This window comes from Tribolium madens, unplaced genomic scaffold (assembly GCF_015345945.1).
Source record: "Tribolium madens isolate multiple individuals breed KSU strain unplaced genomic scaffold, Tmad_KSU_1.1 Scaffold_19;HRSCAF=116;Tcas5.2_LG9, whole genome shotgun sequence".
NCBI classification, from domain to species: Eukaryota; Metazoa; Arthropoda; class Insecta; order Coleoptera; family Tenebrionidae; genus Tribolium; species Tribolium madens.
The window spans coordinates 15,659,536-15,682,287 of NW_025400983.1; the positions used below are offsets into that span (position 1 = coordinate 15,659,536).

General features: G+C 31.8%; 4 protein-coding genes across 5 annotated transcripts in view; 2 read left to right on the top strand and 2 right to left on the bottom strand.

The window, feature by feature from the left end:
• LOC123015887 overlaps positions 1-11,759 on the bottom strand; it is a 90,556-nt gene extending 78,797 nt beyond the window's left edge. Inside the window, exon 1 of the mRNA XM_044415931.1 lies at positions 11,654-11,759. The gene's annotated coding sequence lies outside the window, so the exon portion shown is untranslated. The remainder of the gene's footprint in view (positions 1-11,653) is intronic.
• On the top strand, positions 4,283-5,742 carry LOC123011355 (ankyrin-1-like). Its single transcript, XM_044408750.1, has 2 exons — positions 4,283-4,357; positions 5,113-5,742. The coding sequence occupies exons 1-2, from the start codon at positions 4,283-4,285 to the stop codon at positions 5,740-5,742; spliced, it is 705 nt and encodes a 234-aa protein (XP_044264685.1).
• Positions 11,760-13,441: 1,682 nt separating the features above from the next.
• LOC123015893 (mothers against decapentaplegic homolog 5-like) lies at positions 13,442-16,684 on the top strand. Of its 2 annotated transcripts, none has more exons than XM_044415940.1 (2): positions 13,442-13,513; positions 13,787-16,684. In XM_044415940.1, exons 1-2 carry the CDS (start codon positions 13,509-13,511, stop codon positions 14,934-14,936), a joined length of 1,155 nt encoding a protein of 384 aa, XP_044271875.1. In that variant the 5' UTR covers positions 13,442-13,508; the 3' UTR covers positions 14,937-16,684. The 2 variants fall into 2 exon arrangements, with proteins under 2 accessions (XP_044271875.1, XP_044271876.1); XM_044415941.1 differs by lacking the exon at positions 13,442-13,513 and adding an exon at positions 13,610-13,735.
• A 2-nt stretch (positions 16,685-16,686) lies between these two features.
• Positions 16,687-22,146, bottom strand: LOC123015891 (stress-induced-phosphoprotein 1). The gene is made up of 3 exons (XM_044415937.1): positions 21,997-22,146; positions 20,849-21,941; positions 16,687-17,447 (listed from the first exon to the last, which is right to left on the bottom strand). The coding sequence occupies exons 1-3, from the start codon at positions 22,003-22,005 to the stop codon at positions 16,915-16,917; spliced, it is 1,635 nt and encodes a 544-aa protein (XP_044271872.1). The 5' UTR covers positions 22,006-22,146; the 3' UTR covers positions 16,687-16,914.
• Between the last annotated feature and the right edge of the window lie 606 nt (positions 22,147-22,752).

The window sequence follows — 22,752 nt, forward strand, 5'->3', positions numbered from 1 at the left end:
AGCCCAATATTCTAATAGTTTTTTATCACTTATAAAGCTTAAAAAAAATAATTCAAATTTTGCTTAATTTGGTCGAAGATGGTATTACCTACAGAACAAAGGATGAATAAAACCATTAAATTCGTCGCGACGTTCCAATACCTTTATTGTATCTTCCTCAGGCTATAATTTTGGCATTTAGTTTTTATACATGGTTGGAAAATTTGACCTTACCGAAGAGTTTTCGTTGGCTGAACGTTGGAGGCTTGGCACAGTCAAAGAAGAACTGAGACTAGCCAGCTGTTATGCGCATGACGGATGTTTTTGGAAAATTCAACAACCAACAAAATTAAAATTTGTTGTAAACGGACAAAAAAAATATTTTTTATCTTTTAGTAGGCACTTTTTTTTAAATAAAAGCTTATATTAAAAAAATACTATTACATACATATTTTTTTCACTTTTTAGTCTTTACTTATTGTTTTGTGAAATATGTAATTTTAAATTTTAAACACAACGAAAATTTTGATTAATTTTTTTCAAAAACATAGTGATGTTGAGATGCTGAGATGGGGAGTTAGTATTACCCAAAAACCCTAACAACCTGTAGGGTTTTTTTCTGTTCTATTGAATAGAGCTGCTTCCATTTTGTATTTCAATTAGGGCCGAGATATTGATAATAATTGTTAATAACTGTTTATAAATTGTTAATTAAAGTAAATATTATTGTATCGTCACGGAAGTTAAGTGTGTATGCAAAATTTCAGTTTGTTCGGACGACAGGAACTTCGACTCGCAAAATTTCGTGCAGACACAAACATACTAAGATTAAATAAAACCTCATAATAATAAAAATACCGTTCAAAATCATTTGTCACCGATCAGATAAACAAACGATGAAGGTTAAGAAGGAAACAGGTAGCTGTTTATTTCCTGTTTTTATCCATTTATAACCTAGTACATAGCCCTATGTATACTTTAAAAAAAAACGGGTCAACTTCAATGTTACTATTAGTCCGGTCAAAATAGACATTTCAAATAACAAAAATTCCGACAGAGCTAAATTTTGGTGGAGACCTTGGGTACAGCATTAGAAATAAAGTGTCAAAAGTCCCCATCGATCCCATGTGTGCTAAAAAAGTTCTTCGGGGTCAAAGGTAAAAATTTGAGGTTTTTTGGATTTCTTTCGAAAACGGTAAGTTTTATCAAAAAGTAGTCGAGACAAAAAAGATAGATCTTAAAATTATCTACAAAAAAGGTCTTTATACTTTTTTTTCTAAGAATTACCATTGCTGAGATATCGCGATTTTAAAAGTTGAAGGAGTCACTTTCTATATAATATGCACATACAGAGTGCGCCAGAACTCGCTCTCCCAAAAAAAATGCTATGTAGGGTAAGGTACCAGGAACATGGAAAAAATTAAAAAAAAAATGTATCTATAAAAATTTCGAAGTTATGAGAGTTTAAATTTTAAACTTTGCCTTTATTTCTTTCTGTTGGAAAAACAATTTTCCAAGTTTTTTTGCTACAGCTACTAGCTCTTTGTTATTTGACCACTATTTTTATGACTAATTTGACCGGACTATATGGCAATTACGATTAGCTGTTAGTCTAGCCATAGACAACCAATTTTACAAAGGCTTTAATATCGACAAATAAAAGATAATCTCATAAAAACAACAATTAAATATTAATTAAAAAAAAATTAAAACCCATCTAAACATGAAAAATTTAATAATTAAAGCAAGTGTTCAAAATGCTTTCCTTGCAGCTCCAAACAATAACACAAACGATTTTGAAAACCCCGCCACTGCATTCCTGATAAATTCAGGATCTACATTATTACATTCTGTACGAATATGTTTTTTCAGCTCTTTTAAATTTTGCATTGGAACATTAGTATAAATTTTTATTTTTAAATACCCCCAAAGAAAAAAATCGTTAGATGCCAAGTCTGGCGATTGTGGGGGCTATGCGATGCATTTAAATTTCAAGAAAACTGTCCGAGAGAATTCTTGGCGAATTAAACATACGACGATATCTTGTAATAAGAGATTCTCTGAATAACAAAATAAAAGAAGTAGTAAATGCCTAGAAAACGAATGCTGCAAATTTTGTCCGAACTGTAGAGGTAAAAGATCTAAAGTGTCCGAAACATGAGAGCCTCCGGACTATTGGAGTGTCCGATCTAGAGTGTGTCCGAATTGTCGAAGTTGTACTGTATTTAGGTATGTATATCCTTGTTTCTTTCTAACGGATATCTGTTTATCTTATCGGACAAATGACCTTAAACGCTGTTTTAAAGCTTCATAAGAAACCCACCACAAAAAGGAAACTAGATAATAAATTGAGCACAAATTTAACAAAAAAATATTTCCAAAAATTTCGTTTTTGTTTTTTATGAGGAGTCAAGTCTCCCTTTTGCAGAAACCTGCAGAAGTCCCCCATTATTGTCGAATCCCCATATACAGGGTGTTCCGTCTAAAGCCCACATTAGAAGTATTGGGATTTGGAATAATCGTATTTATTTGAAAATTGGCACATAGCCATAAACCATTAAGTCCTCCTAAATGAAAATATTTTCAAGATGGCGGCACTTCCGGTTATACCGGAAGTCGGTTTCAACTTTCTAATTTTTAATGGAAAGGTATATTTTTTACTGCGTTTTTGGATTAATCGGGTTATTTTAAGAGAGTTTTCATCAGCTTTCCCTATACTTAAATTTAGCTATTTTTGAAATATTTGGAGTTTTTCAAAAATTTTTGGATCTGCACCTTCCACTTTAAAAATCGGTAACTCTGCTATTTTTTAAGATTTTGAATTCGTTTTTTTGGCGTTTGAAAGACAAAGCTTACATCCTTTTACTGGTGTTTTCAAATTTTGAAAAAAAAAGTAACATGTCCCAAAATTTTAAGGTTACTTTTGTAATAATTCAAATACTCATAACTCATTTTTTTCAAATGAAATACCCCAATTTTTATTTTACTAAATAGAAGAGAATTTAATTGTGCATTGATCTGTATTAACATTCCCTATACCTAAATTTAATATTTTTTAAGCTATGGACTTTTTGTTAAGACTACAGAAAATTTATTACCAGCCACACCCGTTTTCACATAGTTTGCTATGGAAATCAAAAATCTCAAAATTGTTTCTCAATAAACGTCGACAGTGACTTATTTGACAAATAGTGCCAAAATATGGAGAATCAAAGTTATGCAATTAATTATTATTTCTACCATGCGATCATTATTTAAAGCTAACAAGTGAGAAAAATTTAGTTTTGTTTAATGAACGACATCATAATTATGTTACACTCTCCATAAATACAAAATAAATTAATTAAATCTAAGTTTGAGTAGCTTTGACTCTCCATATTTTGGCACTATTTGTTGAATAATACGTCACTGTCGACGTTTATAGAGAAACAATTTTGAGATTTTTGATTTTCATAGGAAACTATACGAAAACGGATGTGGCCAGTAATAGATTTTCGGCAGTTTTAACAAAAAGTCACCATAGCTTAAAAATTATTAAATTTTGGTATAGGGAATGTTAATACAGATCGATGCAGAATTAAATTCTCTTCCATTTAGTAAAATAAAAATTGCGGTATTTCATTTGGATAAATTGAGTTATGGGTATTTGAATTATTATAAAAGTAACCTTAATATTTTAGGGTTTGTTAATTTTTTTTCAAAATTTGATAACACTAAAAAAAGATCTAAGCTTTCTCTTTCAAACGCCAAAAAAAAACAAATTCAAAATTTTAAAAAATAGCAGACTTACCGATTTTTAAAGTGAAAGGTGCAGATCCAAAATTTTTTAAAAAACTCCAAATATTTAAAAACGGATAAATTTGGGTATAGGGAAATCTGATGAAAACTCTCTTAAAATAACCCGATTAATCCAAAAACGCAGTAAAAAATATAGCTTTCCATTTAAAATAAGAAAGTTCAGACCGACTTCCGGTATAACCGGAAGTGCCGCCATCTTGAAAATATTTTCATTTATGAGAATCTAATGGATTATGGCTATGTACCAATTTTCAAATAAATACGATTTTTTGAACTCCCAATACTTCTAATGTGGGGTTTAGACGGAACACCCTGTATACCTTGATACCTTTTTTCTATGGCACTGATATCTTGATGAAAACGCTCTTGTTTACCACTCTACAGTCCTTAAGTTTTTTGATACGTTCTGCCTTTTTAGACTTTTTATACACTACAAAAGCTAGACATCGTTGCCTCCAGTATTTTGAACTGCTTGCCGCACTATTCACCTTTTCAGCCATGGCCAATGGGAGTGAGAATTGGTGAATTCGGGCATAGTGATACAGTGAATGACTTTTTCTACATGTACCCGTATTTCTCGGTCTAAGTAAAAGTTTTAACTATATCAGCATTGTTCCAGGCAAAGATGACTGTGTTTTATAAAATTTTATAAATTATTTATACTTTTTTTTAAATTTTACATTTTATATTTTTTTTTTATAAAATAGCACTAAAAAGGAAGTGGATTGGATAATAGTTATTTATTATACAAGACGATGAAGAGATTGTTTATCTGCGAGTGTTTCACGAGTAGATAAATAATCTTTATCGTCGTGTGTAATACATTTTTTTCTATAGCAGGATTTAGAAACAATTTCACACAAGCAAGTTTATGTGGGAAAAAATTACTTTCTTGGGAATTATAGTTATTTATACAAGACGATAAAATTAAATTTTATCTTTGAGAGGAAATTAGCGTCGAGGCGTCAGCCGAGCTCGAAAAGATAATGAAAATTTTATTGTCGTGTACAATATAAAATTTTATTCAATACTCACTAATTTTGTAGTCAATTTAGTCGATATTTATAAATGTCAAAGCAAAAATTCAACAATGAAATCTAATGTCAAAGATCGTTAGCAACTAACAACCGCAGATATACAACAATGGATGTATTTTTTATCATCTAGACGAGAAAATTCAATTTCAACATAGAGGATTGAATAAATTCATTTTCTATCCCGTAGTTTGAGGGAACCAAAACTAACACTTTCTGTTTTGGTGTTTTTTAACATCCTTCGCTTCTTTATCATTTTTGTTTGTTTCCACTTTTAATTAATTATATTATTTTAATTTAGGATCCCTTTAGTGACATAAACGCCCTCAACCCTTGGGGTTTCACCAAACTCAATGGCCATGCATTTGGTGGTAATTTCACCGGTGTAAAAGAACTCATCGACAAAGGTGCTGCCGTCAACTCCACCAGCGTGGGCGATTTCACAGCTCTACACAGCAGCACCTGGCAAGGGCACCTCAACATCGTGGAACTATTAGTCAAAAATGGCTCGAATTTAGACGCTCAAAACTACATTGGGTCCACACCCTTGAACGGGGCCATATGGCAGGGCCATAACGAAATCGCTCACTTTTTGATATCGGAGGGGGCTGATATTCACATTCAGAGCAATGATGGATTTGCGCCACTCACTTCAGCTTCTTGGAAGGGAAACGTGGAAATGGTAGCTCTCTTATTGAAACATCGAGCCGATGTTGACGTCAAAAGTCAAAATGGGTACACACACCTCCATGCAGCCGCCAAAATGGGACACTTGTACGTTGTCCAACTGTTGGTTGAAAATGGAGCCAATATTAAAGAAGTGGATAATTGGGGAAATGACGCATTTATCATGGCTTTGATGAATGGAAAAGTTAAAGTAGCTGAATATTTGACGAAGAAAAAAAAGCAAGAAAGAAATAAAAAAGAATAAATAGCCTGAGTAATTAATGAATGGTTCTCTTTGTATAATAGTTGCTTAGCTCAGCATTTTTTAGATTATAGATAGTAGTAGATTGTAAATAAGCTTTTTCGTTACCCGACGTTCTTTATATAAGGTTTGTATCCCTCTTTTGTTACTCGACTTTCTTCATGTAAAGTTCCTGTCGGTAATAAAAGTCGTTTCCGAATTCTGAGTTTTTCTTAAACCAAGTGCTCGCGGCGATAAACAAAATTAAATATGCTAATTGCATATTGCATGCATATTTCGCACATTTAACCAATTTTTACATATTCCTAAGAAATGTGTTTATTATCTGTTTATTTGATTAGAATTTTTGTTGAAATGATAAAACTTTCCCTGAATTAATTTCTTAATTCGTCAGTAAATATGATTGCAAAAATAATTTATATTTATTGGAATTTTTTGCGTCTATTACAAGCAGTAAATTAGGGATTTCCAACTAATATCTCAACAGATGTGGTGGGGTGTGATGTTCGTATCTAAAATTGTTTCATTAAAAAAACACTAGGCGACAAGACTTTTTTAACCAGCATAATTTTTGATACGAGTCTTAAAACACGCCATATGACTTACAATGGTAAAAATAAAAACCTCCAACACGTCACATTTCTAATTAATATTTTTTTTTTCATAAACGTTATTCTAAGGCATTATTTTGTCCGTTACTACTGATTTGTAATCGCAAATCAATTTCTTTTCCGTTTAAACAATTAATATAGTTAATTGTAATTATGTTGGGGTGTTGAGTAAGGTAAATCAAGGTGATATAGTGAACAAAAAAAATGAGTTCTGTAGAACACAAAAAATTGATTACTTAAACAAAATAAAAATATTATTCTTTCATAAAATATATAGGTAACAACTTAACCTCTTAAAGACAAAACAACAATTAAAAAAAAACACTATTTATTTTTATCAAATTTAGCTTACTTTTTCTGCTTTTTACCCCAAATATCACACATTGACTCATATTTTGTACATTCTTCGTGCAACCAAAGTTGGCAGCTAATACATTTTCTTCTATAGCAGATGTTAAACTATTTCTTTATCAACTCTTTTGAGTAGATAAAGTAACACTTTAACAGCAGGCCCAAATTATTCGAAATTTCGAAATTAAAAATTAAACTGACATTTATAAGTCACGCTGTTACGCGGTGCGCTGGTTACTAACAGTGAATAAAGTTACTTTATTCCACTAATGGATAAAGTGGTACTTTATACGCATCTAAATTGTGGAATAAAGTCTCTTTATAGAGTGATTGTGGATAAAATGTTTTAACTTATTATTTTCATTTAAATTTACCAATTTTATCATCCGACTTACACTCAAACGAGTTGAATACAACATATTATTCTTCAAAAATTGTCATTTTTTTTTAATTGTGAATGTGAATCGCCTAAAAATAGTATTTTAAAATACATGTTGCAGAAGGAATCTATTCAAGCACGAATTTGAAATTGCGAAACGAGCCGCGAGCTGAGGAACGAATGAGTGCTTGAAAAACCTTCTGCAACGAGTGTTTTATACTATTTTTTTAAATTTTGCCGCTTTATACCATTTTATAAATTAAAAGACAAAAATTTAATTTTTTTTCTAGGAAATTTTGCGACGGGTGGTGACATTTATGTTGAATAATTTTAAGTGGCTGTGAGAAATAAAAATAATTCTTATTTTCACATTTGAAAGAAAGTCCGTCAATAAAATTATTATTAAGGCACTCAAGTGACGTCACTTAGGTGCTTTAATAGACTTATTCTGACACTGAAATAGAAAAAAATGTTTTTTATTATACCTGCGTCATAATCCTAAATTAAAACATTCTGCAGCGTGCGTAATTTGGCCTTTATAGCACGATGAAATTTTAAAGTTGTCTAGATAAAAAGAAATAGTGAAATGTCTGGACCAATTACAACGTGAAAAAATGTGCTTAACAACGTAAACTAGTAACCGTCTCTACGAAAACGATTCACAAACCACCTTTGATAATTTTATTGTGTAAATTCACATTTTTTCAATTCTCATAAAAGATCGTAAATGGGCAGGTATAATAAAAAATAGAGTATAACACTCGTTTATAAGCGCCTTTAAAACACTTACGACGTTAAAAGCACTCCGCTGACGCGTCGTGCTCTTAAACCCGTCGTGCGTGTTTTAAAGGCTGGCTTATAAACTATGATTATAATATATTATTTTTTGTCTTGTCACAATTATTATCAATAGGTAGGAATAAACAATTATTTTAACCCTGAGACTTGAGGTAACGTCAGAGGCCATCAACCAAAAGAAATCGAGGGCATTTTCATTCGAGGAATTAACGATGATTATTCCAGAGATGCATACAAAATTTTCCCCCCAACAGACTGAATTAATAATATAAAAAAATTATAAATTTGTCAAATAATGTCAAGATATTACTTTATTCAATTGCAATTTTAAAAGTAAAAACGGTATTTCATTTTTATTTTATTCTCGAGGGAATTAAACCGTTACTTTATTTCCTGTTGGAAATAAATATTATATTTTGTTATATTAAATCTCTATTAAAATCACTAAAAATTCTAATAATAATTTGTTTATATAAAAACTAACACGTTTTTTACATTCTTTTGCTACCAAAGGTCCAGTAATTAGGTATGTATTTTTAATGTATCAAATAGATCAATTAATAATTCGAAAGACGTACCAAAAGGCTATCTCTTCAACATTTGTAAACAGCCTTGTTGCTCTCTCGCTACGTATTGGCGTAAGATCGGCCACGCTTGTTTATCTCACTTTAACAAATGCGATTAAAGTAATGCAGAACTAGTGACGTACGGTTGAAAGTGTGTCACGTAGGACATTTGTAATTTCATTTTTAATGGAGAAAACTCTTTTGAGGCTAATGTTTATACCCTTTATATCATCATAACAATCGTAATTCGGGCTCTATAAAAATCATAATGCCAGGGAGAATTTTTGACTTTAGTACCAAAATGTCAAAATCTGTCAAATGTCCTAAACAGCCGGAGGTCATGTCATGTGTTCTTGATTCACACTATCCTCACCAGCAATTCAAAAAAAAATAAATAAACTGTACATACAGGCTGTCCCAGAGCTCCGTATTTCTTCGATTACTCTGACAGTAAAGAAAATAACGAAATGCGGTTTCTTTTGGACGATAGACATTCATTTTTTCTATGATTCAAAAATATTTTCGTCGTTATAGGTAATTCCTATATAGGATGGTGCATTTTTTCTTATGGAACATCCGGTATATTATGCGCTTATTTGAAAAAGTTTTTAATTCTAAGAATACCCATATTATCATTTATGGGCAATTTTATGAAAAAAAGTACCATTTTTGAAAATTCGCAATGGTTTTGCTAGAAAGAAAAAGTGAATAAAAAGAACTGCAACCATTTTTACTGAGTCTGGTCCTAAATTATTATGGTCGAAATTCAATCAAGCTTTAGCAACTACTGCAGACTGTTGACATTCACAAAATATCAATTATCTTATTTTTTTTAAATGAAACACCCTGTATGCTATTACTTTATCGTGTAGAGCTTTTAATAAGCTTTCTAAAAAACCTAGGGTTTGGAGATCTAAACTTTACCTGTTTTATTGTACACCCTTTAAACCTACAAAATTTTAACTTATGCTACTTAGCCTTAAAAATCAAGTAGGTTTACGTTACTTCCTCTTCTAAAAGAGTTAATTTTTTAAAGTTACGTTATCACAATACATCAATCAAGTTTGTTAGAGTTTATTTTTGGCTATGTGCGACAATTTTTAGCAACAGATTTCCTAATCGATAGATTGGGAGGGGAGAACTATTGTCTGGCCACCACGATCTCCAGATTTGACTACAATTGATTTCTTTTTATGTGTGTGTTGAAGAGAAGGTGTATCGAACAAGACCCACCACTCGAAATGACATAAAGGAAAGAATAATTGAAGCCTTTAATGACATCTCTGTTGAAATGCTGAGGGCAATCAAATCTTTCTTTATGCGTAAACTAGACGTCTGTCTGACGGGAAATGTCAGGATTTTTGAATATTTGTTATAGAATTAATTCAATTTTGAAATTTTTGTAATTAAGTTCTTACATTGAATTCAAATTCCAATTAGCGTTTCTTGAGTTTCACTCAGTATTTCAACAACCTGTTTTCTAAATTGATGTATGGTGATAACGTAACTTTCAAAAATTACCCAATTTTTTTAGAAGAGGAAGTAACGCAAACCTACTTGATTTTTAATGCTAAATATAATAATTTATGTAGGTTTAAAAAGGTGTACAATAAAAAAAGGTAAGGTTTAGACCTCCAAACCCTAGGTTTTTTAGAAAGCTTATTAAAAGCTCTACACGATAAAGTAATAACATACAGGGTGTTTCATTAAAAAAAATTAAGATAATTGACATTTTGTGAATGTCAGCAGTCTGCAGTAGTTGCTAAAACTTGATTGAATTTCGACTATAATAATTTAGGACCAGACTCAGTAAAAATGGTTGCAGTTGTTTTTATTCACATTTTCTTTCTAGAAAAACCGTTGCGATTTTTCAAAAATGGTACTTTTTTTCATAAAATTGCCCACAAATTTCATGTTCACAAGTTCATGATAGACCCATAAAACCTGATATAAATATTCTTAGAATTAAAAACTCTTTGAAATAAGCGTATAATATACCAAGTGTTCCATAAGAAAAAATATAATTTTGTTGCGCCACCCTATATAGGAATTACCTATAATGACGAAAATATTTTTGGACCATAGAAAAAATGAATGTCTATCGTCCAAAAGAAACCGCATTTCGTTATCTTTATTACTGTCAAAGTAATCGAAAAAATACGGAGCTCTGGGACACCTGTATGTAATATGCGTCTACCGATATTTAAAGACTTTTTAATATCACTAGTTAACATTTTGGGTCGTTTACGGTAGCCTCATTACCAGGAGATTATTTACCTAAAATGAGTTTGTTCCAAAGTTAATTAAACAAATATTTGGAATTAGAAGTCCTTGTCAGAAGCAGGTAATGATATAAACAAAATTCCCAATGTGAAATCGCCCTTGGTTGCTGTGAATGAGGGGTAATTTTTTTGATGTTAGCCATAACGATCATTTGATTAAACTTAGTTCATATTGGTTCATCAAAAAGAAACCTTTCATTGGATCAAAATATCGTAATCATTAACTTTCTAGACAACATAATTAAACATTTTGGAAAAAAATAATAGGAGTAAAATTTACGAGAAATTTTGCACAATACTAAAAAATAAAGGTTATCAAAAGCTTTTATCAATAATATTATGAAAACAAAAGATTTCAGCGGCGAAGATGACGTAGAACAGCAACTTCTGATAAATAAATTTCAATTTCCGCTTATAAATTAATCGTTGCCCAAGAGAAGATAATGTTTTATTTAGTAATATATTGTTTTAACAAAAAATAAATGTAATAGTAGTTATACTTAATAAATGTTACATTATTATAAATAAATTGTTATCATTATTTTTGTATTTACTAATTTCTTTGTATTTTTTGTATTTTGTATTTTTTCTTTTTACAACAAAAAAAATAAAGCAAAAAAAATTATCTCAATTTTATTGTTTCGATAATAGGCGCTGATCTAATAAATTAGTGTTTCTCCAGTAATTATGGAACCGATAACGATAAATTGTTGCAAGGTCAATTTATCATTTATCATGTATTTTGTAAAAAGTGGCGCTCAAAAGTTATAATGATTAATGAAACAGCAAGAAGAAATTTTACAAAAAAATGCTCAAATTGTATTAGAGCGTAATCAATTTTTCCTATAGAACTAATAAGAGCCAAAATTGGTCACTATAAATGAATGAATTTTTTCAAATAAGAAAATAATTTAAAATTGTACTTACCACAAATTGAGACATATTTAACACTGAAGACACTGTAAGTCGCAAATAAAACTGGTTATTTTACTTATTTTCATTTAGACTTTGGAGGTCTATCAGCAAGATCAAATACCGCAAGCGCAGTATTAGCTGTAGAAAAGTTTATATATTTATTGCATTACTGATATGAACAATAATGTGCAACTGTGGAGGTCAAGGACGATTTTTTTTAATTCAAGACCGAAGTACCAAATAAAATCGAAAATGTTAAATTCGGTCCAAAAAATACATGGTGCATAAAAAGTATAGAACCATCAAGCGTTTTTTACTAAATAAGCGTCTTAAACTGTGGGATATAGTTCCCTAACTATTTTAGCTTTAGTTTCTTCCTACTTTCGGCAACAAAATTCTAAATTCTGTATAACTATATATAGTTTTTCACAAAAAGAGGTCCTTTAATTTGTTTCCATATAACTTACCGTTTTTGACTGAAATCTATTTAAAATTTATGTTGGAAACGATAAACAGCATTAAAATCATATTACAGAAGCTACAGAATACCTAATAAATGCAATGAAACCTGTTTTCTCTAATTAATTATCATTTCTACATATATTAAATTTTGTAATTTTATCTATTATACATACAGGTGATTCACGAGGATTAATGAGCCTGACTAAATTTTCGATGCAACCAACATTACAGTTGTCGCAAAATAACTTGCGAGAATTTGGTAAGGCTCATTATTCCTCGTGAATCATCTTGTATAATGGTTTCCGAAATAATGGAAAAAAAAACATAGTATTTTTCGATACCTACATGTCCATAGGAAACTTTTAAATATTGAATATTTTATCACCTACTTATTTAAATTGGTAATTATAAAAACGGAACATCTTGTGTATTAAGTTAAATATCTATAAATATTGGAGCAGTTTTCAGTGAAAACAAACTTACAAACTACTTAAGATTTTGTCAAAACAAGTCTGATTTCACCCGTTTATCACTTACTATCTTTCATAATTCACAAATTGTACCATAACACTGAATACCTAGTGTATAAAACTGTAAAAGCTGTCAATTTTTTTAACTGAAAAATTCCCCCACTTGAAAATTTGGCCAAATTTAAAACCAAACTTTAAACTTGATCTCAGTTTTTGGGCTAAATAACATCTAAAATGCAATATTTTTGCTTGTTTTAATATATTTAAAGCGTTTGTGACAGAGAAACGCAATAAATTTCAAAAATTTACTGAAACAAAACAAAAAATTTTTTGTTTTTTTTTCTATGAAGTGTTTTACCGATTAAAAAATCTTGCGAGTGTTTTTGAGTGTGAATTTCATTTGATTCGAAAGATTTTGACAAAATTCCAAAATTAAGTATAAAATGCGTTTTTTCGTAGGTTTTGATAGATTTAAGGCTACTTTAAAAAAAAATTACAAAATTCATTAAGTTTAAAAAAAAGCAGAAAATTGAAAAGTTACGTATAAAATAACTTTAAAATGCATTACCTATTTTACTAATTTTGTTAAATTTAAGGCGCTTTTCATTGAGAAAATTAGAAAATCTATGGAATTTTGCCAAAACAAAGCAGAAATTTTGTAAAATTAAGTCGAACGTGCATAGTTTTTACTAATTTTGATGCAGTGACGATTATTATAGCAAAAGCCTATACGAACTTTTTTCTTCAAAGAAGTAATAAAAATTTTAAATGTTTTTGTTTCGATAGATTAGTGTTTTTCGCTAAGAAACTGACACATTTTAAAATTTTTGTCAGTTTGTTAAAACAAGACAAAGAATCGTAAAGAATCTGAAATGAGCAAGAAAGACACAAAATTTGAAGTAGTTTGACAAAATTATTAATAAGAATATTTAAATATGTTGTACGTACATAATTATTTTTAATTAATTATAATTTTTTTTACAAATTACAATTTTTATTGCCCAATTTGAATTTTCCTGCCAAGAATCTAGTGAAATCTTGCCATATGTAAAATATCCCTAAGTCAGTCACATGCACAGAACAACAGAGATAAATGGTCACATGTTAATGTCTCCTTTATTTACAAACACATTTTTGTTTACAATTTTTTCACAGTTCTGAAGTAAGTGTAACAAAAAAATGTGCTTTAATTTCACGAAATCTATTATTTTAGCATGGGCTCCGACGAGGGGCCACCGACCAACACCGGCCCTCTCTCAACCTTCAACAGTCTCTTCTCTTTCACCACCCCCGCTGTTAAAAAACTCCTCGGTTGGAAACAAGGCGATGAAGAGGAGCTCTGGGCCGAGAAAGCCGTCGAAAGCCTCGTCAAAAAGCTCAAAACGCGAAAAGGGGCCCTCGAAGACCTCGAACGCGCATTGTCTTCCCTGGACACCCAAAGCAAATGCGTCACAATTCCACGAAGCCTCGACGGTAGACTCCAAGTGTCACACCGCAAGGCCTACCCCCATGTGATTTACTGCCGAGTTTGGAGGTGGCCAGATCTGCAAAGCCACCACGAACTCAAACCACTTGAACAATGCAAATTCCCGTTCTCGGCCAAACAAAAAGACATTTGTATTAATCCTTATCATTATAAAAGGGTGGAAAGTCAGGTTTTGCCACCGGTTTTGGTCCCGAGACATAACGATTTCGTCCCGGGCCACTCCTTATTGCCCCAAAACATCAATTATGAAACCATTTCCCAGCCAGTGGTGTACCAAGAACAACCATTTTGGGCCTCAGTGGCCTACTACGAGCTTAATTCCCGCGTCGGCGAAGGCTTCCACTGCCACTCACCCTCCGTCATCGTCGACGGTTTCACCAACCCCAGCAACAACACTAACCGGTTTTGTTTAGGCCAGTTGAGCAATGTCAATCGCAACTCCACGGTGGAAAACACGCGGAAACACATTGGAAAAGGGCTGCATTTGTACTACGTAAATGGCGAAGTTTACGCTGAGTGTCTCTCTGACGCCCCCATTTTCGTGCAATCTCGCAACTGCAACCACCTTCACGGTTTCCAACCCTCGACGGTCTGTAAAATACCAGCGGGTTGTTCATTAAGGATTTTTAACAACGCTGAATTTGCTAAACTCCTCTCACAATGTGTGAATCATGGTTTCGAGGCTGTTTATGAACTTACGAAGATGTGTACAATTAGGATGAGTTTTGTTAAGGGCTGGGGGGCGGAGTACCACAGACAGGATGTGACAAGTACACCATGCTGGATCGAGGTGCATCTGCATGGCCCACTGCAGTGGTTGGATAAGGTACTGACGCAGATGGGGTCGCCTCTTAATGCTATCAGTTCGGTGTCATAAGAATTCACTCAGTCGGTGGGTAATGTTGCCTTAATTATTAATTTAATAATAAAACAATGATAAACAAAATGTATATAGGTGTCCCAAAAGCAAACCAGTGATAGAAAATGTCATTCTGAGAAAAAACAATTTTTAATCTTCATTCGTTAGAGTTACAGCTTAGCAAAGAGTAACAATGAATTTTGCACAAGTTGGTTATGATAAATTAAAAACAATGACATTTATGAAACAATTGCTTAGTTCCAAAATGGTTCCAAGTCTCATTTAATTGATACATACTGTCAATGAGAAAAAACTTTAATTGGAAAAAAATTAAAAGTTTAGTAAAGACTTAATAACTACAAAAATTGCTTAAATTGTCTTCCATTTCTTCAATTGAATGTTACTTGAAGCAAAGCAACTGCTTTATAATTGTCATCGTTTTTATTTTTGTTACGACTTTTACAAAATTCATTGTTACTCTTTCTAAGCTGTAACTCTTTAATGAATAAAGATAGAAAAAATTATTTAAACTTTTTTTCTCAAAAAGACATTTCCTATCAATGGTTAATGTATAGCGATTAATTTTTGAGACATAAGACGTCAAAAGTTCGGAAACATTTATGCTGGTAAACAAAAAGTATCGGAACCAAGAGTTATTTATATTAACTATTAATAAATACTATCATTTTTTGAGAATTAAATTTTTGGAACTTGGAATTTTTGGGTAAGTATAGTTTATTCAGATGTCACAAAAAAATTGTGATTGTACTAAAATTTTCGTTGTTTTACGTTGACTACCAAATAAATTAGTAATTTTCTAGTTCCAGTGTTGATCATTGCAACATAATAATACAAAAGTAAAAATTTTTGAGGATTAGAATCTAACAATTTGCAAATCTTTAGAAGAATTATCATTGATAACAACTGTGTTGTCAGTTTAATTACGAGTATAGAAATTTTTTACATAATTCTAGTAAGGCGTTTCTACAAATTTTAACTCTTTCGACCTGTACTTTATGACGATCTTGAAAGGCTGAATAAAAAATAAAACAATGTGAAATATTTATAAGTTTTGAAAAAGTATGAAAAACCCATTGACAGGCAAGAGTGGTTTCTAAAATTGTGCCATTTTTTATTATTGGAATTTGTTGTAATAGTAATATGTTTCCCGAGTTGAACACAACACAAATTGTTACTTTTAGTAAATAATATGTTCTTATAAGTGATAACAAATAATAAAGATAATGAAATCTGAAAGTACCTGAGTACTCCCAGAATTTGAAACAATTCAAATACCACGACAACTACAAACATGATTAAAAGTATTAATAAATTACATTGTAACTGTACTGTAAAAAACATTTTTTTTATAAGTAATGGATTATAAATAAAAATTAGCAGTTTCATCAAGAATGAATATAACAAAAATATTAAGTGCAATTTATTATATTTTTGAAAAAAATTTGTTATTTTTATTCTTAAATAGTACTCATAAAATGGCCCAAAGAAGACTTACTCATGTTACAAGTAAAGGTACAAGTCTCATAATCTAGTAAGTAAGTAAATATTTATACACTCATACTATTCCAAGACTGTTTTGTAATATTCTAACATCTAGTTATTGTTTTATATGTTGCCAATTTAGTTTTAAGATATCAACTGCAAAATGGTTAATTCTAGTATTAAGTTGCAATATTTTTTTGTTAACTTCCATAGTATGTATGTAAATAAAAATATTTTTTAAATTCGTTGAAATAAAATTCTTAAAAACATCTAAAAGCTTTACTTTGATGATTACATAAGAAATTAAAAGTACAAGAATTATCTTAGTTGAAACAAGTATATAGAGGGCACCTTGAATCAGACTTGTTGGTAAGTAAATAAATTGTGCTTTAAAAACGTAAATTTATTACTTAAAATGTTTAAGCTAAGTAAAAAGATACTGCAACCATCCTAAATGCAGCAATACAAACATATTCAGAGCACACAAAAATTATTAATGGATAGCAATAAGCCCCGACTCCAACAACTTCTGTATTTTCGCTGCTATATCAGGATTCTTTAAATGATCTTGCAAAGCTCTCGGATCATTTTGCATTTGTTCCAAAATCATCCTCATCGCTGGATCTCTCAAAATCGACTGCACTTCCGGATCGGCCATGGCACGCTGTCTTATCTTTTCCGGATCACCTGACCCGCTCGCATTTTCTATACTGCATGCTCTGTATCCATTGATGGCTTCGGCGTTATTCGGATCGATTTCCAGTGCTTTTTGGAAAGCGGACATAGCTTTAGTCGGTTGTTGCATTCCTTGCAAAATGTGTCCTTTTCGGATCCACCCTTTGATGAATTTCGGATCGAGTTCGACGCATTTTTCACAGTCTTTTAAACCCAGGTCGAAGGCAGCTAATTTTGTATAACAGGCAGCACGGTTACTGTACAGCTTGGCGTCTTCTGGGTTGCGTTTGATGGCTTCGGTGTAGTGTTTAACGGCAGTGGCGTAGTCACCTTTCTTGAATAATTCATTACCTATTAACACAACAAATTTTTATTTTACGACTGAAAATTATGATTTGGCAGCAATTAATAAATTAAGTTGGCAACATTGAATAATATAGACAAAAGTTATATTGCTACAACTCAATATCTTCAGCTTCTTCAAAAATATTGTTTAACCATTTGTCTCTCCAAAAATGGGATATTATAATATGAGCGATTATGACAGCTATTATTCACAGATAATTTGCGCCACTTTCCTACGGCTCGTGGGTGACACAAATCATCAAGGTAAATAATGGCCATACAGGGTGAAGCAGAACTCGCGCCCCAGAGAAAAATGCCATATAAGGTAAGATACCAGAAACATGAAAAAAATGTTAACAAAATTCTATCTATAAAAATTTCGATGTTATGAAAGTTTAAATTTGCACTTTGAATCTATTTTTTGTATTTCTGTTGTAAAAATAATTTTCCAAGTTTTTTGCTACAGGCGATTAGAAGAGGAAACAGAGACGCTGCATCGCAAATTTTAACTCTGTTCAATGTTAATTGTGACTTTTATTGGCAAAATTTTTGTACCTTTACCAAATAATTGTAAAAAAACATATACAAGATCATCAGTATCATTAAATAGATATAAAAATGTAAAATGTCAGAAAATAAATGTCAAAATTTTTTGACAGAGAATTTTTTAAACATTTTTTTCATGTTCCTGGTATCTTACCTTATATGGCATTTTTCTCTGGGGCGCGAGTTCTGCTTCACCCTGTATGTATGATACTATGCTTTTTCTACACTTAAAAACGTTAGACTTAAATTTGTTCATTTTGACACCTGGCTGTGACGAAAGTTGATTTTCAGCCACAGAAAAACTTGATGACAGGTGATTTAACATATCATTGGTTCAGCGCAACAGTGACTTTTGAATTTTTATTTCTGATTGGTCGGATACAGGGATATCGGGTGTCATAAGGTCGGCTATCGGCTTTATCTTGGAAACCAGTTGTCCTACAGATTTTGGAAAAAAAATCATAACAAAAGTGACTTCAAAAAATTCATGGGAATTGTTTTCCTCTCTCAAATCTCACCGTTAGATGGCGTAATCTAAAATCAAATTCGAAAAATGGTAATTTCTCTATAAAATTTATGATGAAGGTGGGTAAGGGTTAAAGAAAATAGAATTTTCTTTAGATTGAAACAGGTTTTGCCCTTGTCAATTTAGTTGTCAAGCTGTGAACTGTCGCATTCGAATATCTGACGTTTTTATGCTTTGACCATGCTATGGTTTCTTAGATTGGTGAATTCAGTCTATCTATTTAATTTAGCGTCCAAACACCAGAGGCGCTCGAATCAAAATTTTAAAATTTTAGCGGTAGGCTGTGACACCTCTGATAGAAAAAATTAAATTTTGACGGTGACATCGTTCAAAGTGCTTACGTGTAGTTATGATTTTTAGATTTTCATTCAGTTATTGTGTACAGATGTGTGGCTGGGTGTACAAGTAAAGGAAGTTTTACCAACAATTTGTGAATTTTGGTGATGAAAATGTGGACATTGATGGGAAAAATATGAAGATTTGTTCCGGCCGACACCCTTTTGTGACAAGAACTCGACAACCCAGACTGTTTATGTTTCCTTCTCGAACATAATTATTCTAATATAATCCATATAAGCATGAAACCACCTATGTTAACTAATTTGATTCAATATCTTTAATAAATCACTTTAAAAAAATAAACTTATATTTTTTTGTTTAATCTCTAATAAGATGCCAGTAGCACTTATCTCCCTGTACTAAATACTCAATTAACATTATTTTTACCATTTCAAAAAGGCACATTTTGCTCTATAGTTCAGCGCTGCTGAATACGAGTTCAAAAGGTTTGTACATGGGTACGCCATCTATAGACCCTATATAAAGTATTCATCTATGGCTTTGACATTTACCGATTTTTTTGCAACCAAGTGTAGGAACCTTATTCCAAATAAAGTTCGACAACTCCCCACATGTCAACCGATTTTAATGATCTTGGTCTTGTTTTGAAGCTATTGGATGGCGAATTCATAATATTCAATAATACTCCAGTTTTTATTTGAGACTGAACCGCTAGATGTAGGTTTTTTTAGAAAAAATTTTTTAATAAACATTAATTTGTTTCCTGCTATTACAAAAAAAGTTTTGAAAAATTAATTTGGTTGTGAAATATGTATTGTTTCTACACCCATTTAATTATACATATAATAAGTGATAAATCGTCCCTATACCGGGTGTCATAATAAGGTATTCCTGAATTTAGTTAGCGGAAACGGTAGATCTTACAACATTAAACAGATACCTAAGAAGAAAAAAAACCACCAGTTTGTGTCTTAAGGGGTACAAAACGTTTAACAAACTAATCCGATAACATCGAAATCAAAAGAGCTAAGGTGTCTACATGATAATAAGGAAATTGTCAGTTCTGTCAATTATGTATATTAAAAAACACAGTTTGAAAAAAAAATGTATTAATTTTTATGCTTAGCTAAAAGTCTTTTATCACCATTTGAGAGTTGGTCCGACATCTTTTTTGAATCACCCTGTATGTAGTCAGTTTCGACAACCGGAAATGTAATTAAAAAATTTTATTATAAATTTGTGTATCAGTTTTTCTTATGAAAATAAACTAAGAAATCCGAATTTGTAACAATTTTACTGAAAAATTATACCGTTCAGGAGAAAGATAAATTCACTCGAGTTTAATTGAACATTTTTCAAATTAACCATAAGAATTGTTTTCTTTTAAATAGAGTTTCACATGGCCTAATATAATTTGGTTTTATCCGAACTCGAGCGATTTTTTTATACTAATTTTTACACTAATAAATTAAATGGAAATTTGCCGTCAAATTTTGTTGGAAAATTATTTTCTAATCTTTAAACAACACGTTTCAAAATGTAGTATAAATGAGTTTTCTTATATCAAATGAACCTAGCAATCCAGATGGAAGTGAGTTTCCCGGAAAAATTTAACCGTACCGGAGAAATCCGGATACTTTTAAACTAACTTGTTGTTTAGAAAATTATTCATATAAACGCAAAAATTGAAAAATACAATTTCAAGGACTATAATTTAAATAAACTGTCCTTAACCGAATTTTAGCAAGTTTTCAAACAGGACAATATTTGTCACAGAAAAACTCGGTGGGGGGACTTACAAAAATATTTTCTAGCTCTTAAAACATGTAGGTATATTAAAAATATCGAGTTCTAAAAATTTTTAATTCTAATTTCATAAACGAATAGAAGTGACCCAAATGGCCTGAGATTTTGGAATTAAGTTCGCAACACTGAGTAAATAGACAGAAATTGACATGAGTGACATTTTCTATATTGTTCAATATTGCCAACTTAATATCAGTATCACAAATTGGAGAAAACTTTTGAAACTTACCAATTTCTTTTTCTTTTTCTGCTAATTCCGGATTAACGTAAGCTTTCCGTTCTTCCTCTTTGATAATCTTCTCAACATCGGACAACAGCGTCTTAATTTCAGGCGTCCTATGTTCAGACATTGACTTTTCGTAGTAAATTTTCGCCTGTTGATAATTCTTCAGTCTCTTATACGCATTACCAATCCTAAGAAACGACTTTGCGATTAATTTAAAATCGGCCCTATTCTCCCTTCCTATTTCTATAGCTTTCTCACACTCTTTAATACATCTATCATAATCCTTTTCTTCAAAAAAAACCGCCGCCAAATTATTATAAAACGTAATATCAGTTGGATCGTGTTCTATAGCTTTATTATAATGCTCGATGGCTTTTTCAAAATTCTTCTTCTTGTAAAATTCGTTCCCTTGTTCCTTCTCAGCTTTGGCGAGCTTCTTATTTTCGGGTAAATCAGGTTCTGGTTCTTTTTTGGGTTCAAATTTAGGTTCGGGTTTTTTGGGCGGAGGGGTATAAACGGGTTCAGTCTCCATCGGTTCTTCCCCTGGATCAATCCCAATTAGGACACTCAAAGTGGTCAAGATATTGGGGTCTTGGAGTTTTTGGCCTAGAAGATTCGGATTGGCTCTGAGCATATGAAGCGTAGCGACGTAATTGGGGTCATCTAGCAGGGGTCTGGTCCGGGGGTCACTCCGCAGCTTGTCCATGAGGTCGGGCCGGTTGAAGGGGTTAGGGAAACGAGAGGTGGTTTTCTGGGATTGCACTTCCTTGAGCCCTTCTTGCAACTGCACGTTGGTGGGCTCGATCTGGAGGCCCTTTTCGTACGTAGCGATGGCGTCATCAAGACGGCCCAAGTAAGCCAAAGCAGCCCCTTTTCGCGAGTAACCTTTAGTCCAATCGGGTTTCAATTCGACCGTTTTGTTGGCGTCTTCGAGAGCAGGCTCATGTTTGTTGGCTTTGGCATATGCAGCGGAGCGGTTTGAGTACAACACGTGGTTTGTGGGGTCCAGTTTGATGGCTTCGGTGTAATGTTTGATAGCCTCTTCGAAGTTGTTGGCGGCCAATGCGGCATTGCCTTTATCTTTCAAAACAGCGACCTATGAAGATACATCACGTGGAGGTTTTTAATTATTGAAAACTTGTTGTACTTACTTGATCCATTTGACCGGCACTTTAATAATCACAAAAACACGTTTTCAACACGTTACTTTTTATTCTCGAGGATTCTTATTCGAGAAGTTTCCAGTCATTGAAGATTCCCCCACCACTTGTTCTGTCAAAAAGAAGTACACATTTTTTTGACATTCGTACAACATTTAAATCATTTAATTCATTAATTACGCGCAACGCAGCTTAAGCATCATTTTATTGAGTGACAAATGCATGAAATAAAATGTACTTTATAAAAATTAATTGTATTTTATAAATTTAGAAACGTGTATTGTTGGTTGCCTATAATGATTTTTATATTTGTAGTTTACGTAAATTAATGGATGCTTTTTTAAATTTGGCGTCAAAGCTATCCATAAAAGTTTGATTGTCAATGAAAAGAAAACTTACAATACAATGGTTCGTTCACAATCAAACTTTCATGGATAGCTTTGACGCCAAATTTAAATAAACACCCGTTACATTTGCTACAATTGCGTACACGGAATTTTAGACATAAATTTTATGTAAGTTTCAAAAATTTCAATGTAAGCCACGCTTTATTGTCATTATGATTGACGTTTGAAACTAAAAGAAAGTTTTAGTTGAAATTTATTTTTGGCGTAGATTTTTCGAAAGAATAATGCCAGCAATACATTTTTACATACCGTGCGATCAAAAAAATAATAAATTAGAGTAGGCGGTGATTAAAGTCCTTCAGATGGCAATCCTGATTTTTGACATCAAATGTCAGCGGAA